The sequence below is a fragment of the Hipposideros armiger genome, unplaced genomic scaffold (genome assembly GCF_001890085.2).
Source record: "Hipposideros armiger isolate ML-2016 unplaced genomic scaffold, ASM189008v1 scaffold_1685, whole genome shotgun sequence".
Classification (NCBI taxonomy): Eukaryota; Metazoa; Chordata; class Mammalia; order Chiroptera; family Hipposideridae; genus Hipposideros; species Hipposideros armiger.
The window spans coordinates 99616-104169 of record NW_017733035.1 but is presented as its reverse complement, the minus strand read 5'-3'; the positions used below and the strand labels follow the sequence as shown (position 1 = coordinate 104169).

General features: G+C 37.4%; 1 protein-coding gene across 1 annotated transcript in view; it reads left to right on the top strand.

Moving 5' to 3' along the window:
* The window catches only part of MYCT1 (MYC target 1), a 16864-nt gene extending 12597 nt beyond the window's left edge, over positions 1-4267 (top strand). Inside the window, 1 exon segment of the mRNA XM_019634463.1 lies at positions 3188-4267. Coding sequence (XP_019490008.1) covers positions 3188-3699 — 512 coding nt within the window. The 3' untranslated portion in view covers positions 3700-4267.
* The last annotated feature ends 287 nt before the right edge of the window (positions 4268-4554 follow it).

Here is a 4554-nt window from a genome sequence, read left to right as displayed (position 1 = left end):
CTCTTTTCTCCTTCATTGTGTGATTTCCAAAAACTACCTCTCCTTTTTTTTCTTTCTTGTTTTTAAACAGCTTTATTGAGATATAATCCACATATTGTATAATTCCCCCACTTAAAGGATCCAGTGAAATGGTTTCTATTATCGCCACTGAGTTGTGTGATCATCAGCACAATCTAATCTGAGAACGTTTTGTCCTTCAAAAAGAAATCCTGTTCCCATAGCAGTCAGTTCCATGCCTTCCTACCTCCCCCCCAGCCCTAGACAATCACTAATTTACTTTCTGTCTCCATAGTTCTGTCTGTTCTGGACATTTCTGGTAAATGGAATCCTACGAGAGATGTGATCTTTGGGGGCTGGATTCTTTACCCTCTTCTTCCTCAGGGAGGGTTTGCTTCCTAAGGCTGCCTCCTCATGTTCCCCTATGCACTTGAAAGTTCATTTCCTATAGTCAGTGTGCTCAGGGGCCAGACTACCTTTTCCTTATTTTCAGTTTTTCCAGAATTGCCTTTCCTCTAGATGAAAGTTTGTGGTAGAAACATGGGAGAAATTTATTGGTATCTGTATCTGATTTTAATTGTTCATTTTTTAGGTAACTTGAAGTTGAATGGATGTTCTATGTCTCCTAATCATGTTGAAGGCATGGGTTTTGTATAGTTTTACTTGTTAATTTTATTGTATTCTATTCTTTTATGGAAGAAATGTCAAGAAATTCTGATTTACATTGTTGCCAAGGCATTGAATTCCTATAATTTCTCTTTTAGATTAAAAATATTTGGGACACTGATAGTTAGAAATTAATTTGGAATTTTACTGTATTACTAAAAAGGCTAATTTTAGGTTTTGACTTTATTTGGTTTTTCCAGATAGAGCCTAATTCAATAAAATCCTTATCTCAAGAGATTGCGTGTTAAGGACATGACTCAATATTATTTTTGTGAGACACATTTTATAAGAACAATACTGGGTATAACAAATCTCTTCTAAATCATCTTGTAATTCAGAAGTCATCTTCCTACTATGAAAATGTATTGTTTAGATTTGATATAAACAATTGTCTTAGAAGATTTTGATATAAACATCTGTAGAGATAATTGTGAAAGTATTGTAGAACACAACAAATATAGTCTTTCCACAGGAGATAAATGTGACAATAAAAGGTGGAAATACACTAAATATATCCTAAAATTAAGAAGCAATAATTATTCTTAGGTATCTATTAACATTGGCTTGTTTTGCTATTTCTGAACTATAGATTTTCTATATATTGTCATAGAGCATAACAATAAACTGGAAAGAAACCTTGGCAATCATAAAAGCTAACTCAATAAAACATAATAAAATCAATGAGTCTAAACACATTTCCTAAAAATCACACAACATGTTAGGGATGGGGCTGAGTTAGGAATCCTGAATCAGTTAGCTTCTGCTGTGTAACAATCCATCTCAAAACAAAGTGGCTTAAAATGATCATAATTTAGTTCACAATTCTTTGGGCTGGCAATTTGGGCCTGGATCAGCTTAATGGGTTTTCTGTTGGTCTTCCCTTGTGTGTCACACTCAGTTTTGGGGTTGAGTAGCATCTGCATTTTCTAGATGATCCTTTGCATGTTTGAAGGTTAGTAGGCTCTTGGACAGGGCAATAGGGGTAACTGGGCCATGTGTCTCTCATCATCCAACAGGCTAGCTTAGGTTTGTACGTATGCTGACAATTGCAGAATTCCCAAGAGCAGAAGTGGTAGAAGCTGAAAGGCCTCTTGAGGCTTAGACTTGCACAGAATCATTTCTATTGCATCTCATTGGTCAAAGCAAGTCATGAACCAACCCAGATTCAGAGGGTGGGAAAATAGATTCTACCTCTACATGGGAGGAACGTCAAAGCATTTTCAGCCCCTCTTTTTTGTTTTTTAACCCAACCTCTAACTTTACTCAATCTCTCTCTAATTAGCTAATTTGCAGTCATGATTCTCTCAATACAGAATCCTTAGATAATCAGCTAGATAAGATAGCTTGCCCCTCTATTTAACAGTAACTTATTTTTGTTAATGAAATTTAGGAGTCTCTATCCTAAAGTCAATACTCAAAATGAGTTTTCCAGACAGAAATTTAAATATGATATCCAATTATAAGGAAAAATACATGGGAAAACACAGAGTTTGAGGGAATGGCAGGCTTTGGATTAGTGAGAAAATCACCATGGCTGATTGAACATGGGTTCGATCATGAGGTGGAGGGTGGAGAAACATGGTGGGTGGAAAGGCTAGAGGGGCCTCCTAATATCCAGGGTGTCTTTCCATTCAAAGCAGGGGCTCTGTTACCCAGTTTAACTCAAGAATATGTTTTTAGTTCCCAAGAAGAAGCTATAAGGTAGAATTTCCATTTTGGTAAGGCTTTTTGCTCTCCCTCACCTGAACAGAAAATCTGAACAAATGCAAGCTCTGTGAATTAAAGCCTACTGGTATAGAACAGAGATTCTGTGGAAATTCAGAGGACAGGAATTTTATTATCAAAACAAGGGTATGGTAGCAGCATGAACTAGAACTTGGGGACCAAGAAAGTCTGCATAGGTCATGTTATCAGTGAGTCAGAGATATGTAACAGTCCAGAATTTCAGGAAATATAACATAAATCAGTCAGCCCCCCAGATGGTTCTGGCCCAGCACTTCCTGTTTCAGAATGAGCACAGGAAGTGAGACATCACGAAGCCTGCCGGTGGGAGACATCAGTGAGGCTGATGAGAGCTGAAAGAGGAAAAGACAAAGTCAATAGGATTACAAAATTCTTTATCAATTGTTGGCACATTAGTTACTATGGTAACTCATATCGAAATAATTTCTGGACTACATTTGCAATCTAATAGAAATTTTATAAGCTAAATAATGGCCTTTTAAAAAAACTGGGACTATTTTTAGTACTTATTTCTTTAAAGCTAATACAATAATGTAAGCCACATGGAGTGCTACAGCTAAAAATATTATTTTATGTCTTTTTGTTTAAATAAATGGAAACATAACAGCTTCCATTTATTCATATCCACCTGGCACCATCTTCTATTTCCCTAATTTAAAGCCTATTTAAATTAATCATGCATTTCATGTCATAGTTACTTTTTGTACTCCGCCCTGTGTTTTTAGTTGAACCCCTATTTACAAATCAAATGACCTATTTGGTTATTTTTTGTTTGTTTCAGACGAGCTTATAATATCCTTCACAGTGTCCATGGCAATTGGGCTCGTCATCGGAGGATTTATTTGGGCTCTGTTTGTTTGTCTGTCTCGAAGACGAGCCAGTGCCCGCATCTCACAGTGGAGTTCCAGTCGACGGTCTAGGTCTTCTTACACTCACGGCCTAAACAGGACTGGATTTTACCGTCACAGTGGCTGTGAACGCCGAAGCAACCTCAGCCTGGCCAGTCTCACTTTCCAGCGACAAGCTTCCCTGGAACAAGGAAATTCTTTTCCGAGAAAATCAAGCTTCAGGGCTTCCACTTTCCATCCGTTTCTGCAAAGTCCACCACTCCCTGTGGAAACTGACAGTCAGCTGATGACTCTCCCTTCTTCCAGTACCTCTTCCACCGCCAACACTACTCACAGCCTGAGCCGTCCGGATTTCCACTGGTCCAGTAACAGCCTGCGAGCTGGCTTTTCACCACCGCCCCCACCTCCCTATGAGTTGATCATGAAAGCATTCCCAGATTCCTGAGTCGGGTGCTTTCATTTTTCATTTGTTTCTTTCTTGTCTTGTCTGTTCTTGAAGGGATATTACAAATAACACTAAACAGAATTTGGAGGATGGGGCCCAAACCACCGATGAGTTCCCAAGGTGAAAAATGCTCACGCCAGTTGGACATTAGGATGCAAAACACATTTCCTTCGATCACATTTTTCCTTGACTCACTAAAAAGTAATATTGTTTCCAAATAGTTAGATATTTATGTATTTTGTATTCAATGTAAGGATTATTAAAGGTGGTGACTCTAATCTAACAATCAGCAGTGATACAGCATATATATTCTAGACTAAAATAAGGCCAAGGTATTGCAGTTTATAATCTTCATTCACTACCCAATGTAATTGTAAAGGGGAGAAAAACCAGTGTCACTTAAAAAAAAATTTGTTTTTTATCCAAAGGAATTTTGATTTTACTTTCTTTAGAATGAAAAGTGAACCATTTCACAATCTTAGCTTTTAATGGATTATGTGGGCACAAAATGACAGAACACAGAAGATTCTGAAGTTTCTTGATTCCACTCGTCTATGAGAAGTACGGGAATCAAGCAAAGGAAGCTAAACTCTGTATGTGGTACAGGATACGCCAATTTTGACACAGATTTTTGTGCTTTTCCTAAGAACAGTTGTCCATATCACTGAAGTAGAATCCTTGGACTTACTAACATGATAATTTAACTTTGCTTCACTGTTGTTATGTAGCTAGAAAAGCAACAACCACAAATCCACTTCATTTGACCTAAAAACAAACTTTAACACTGAGCTTACATTTTTCTTAAGGAGTCAATTGTATTTCTTACGTTTAAATCTAGCAACTGGGAAAGCACTT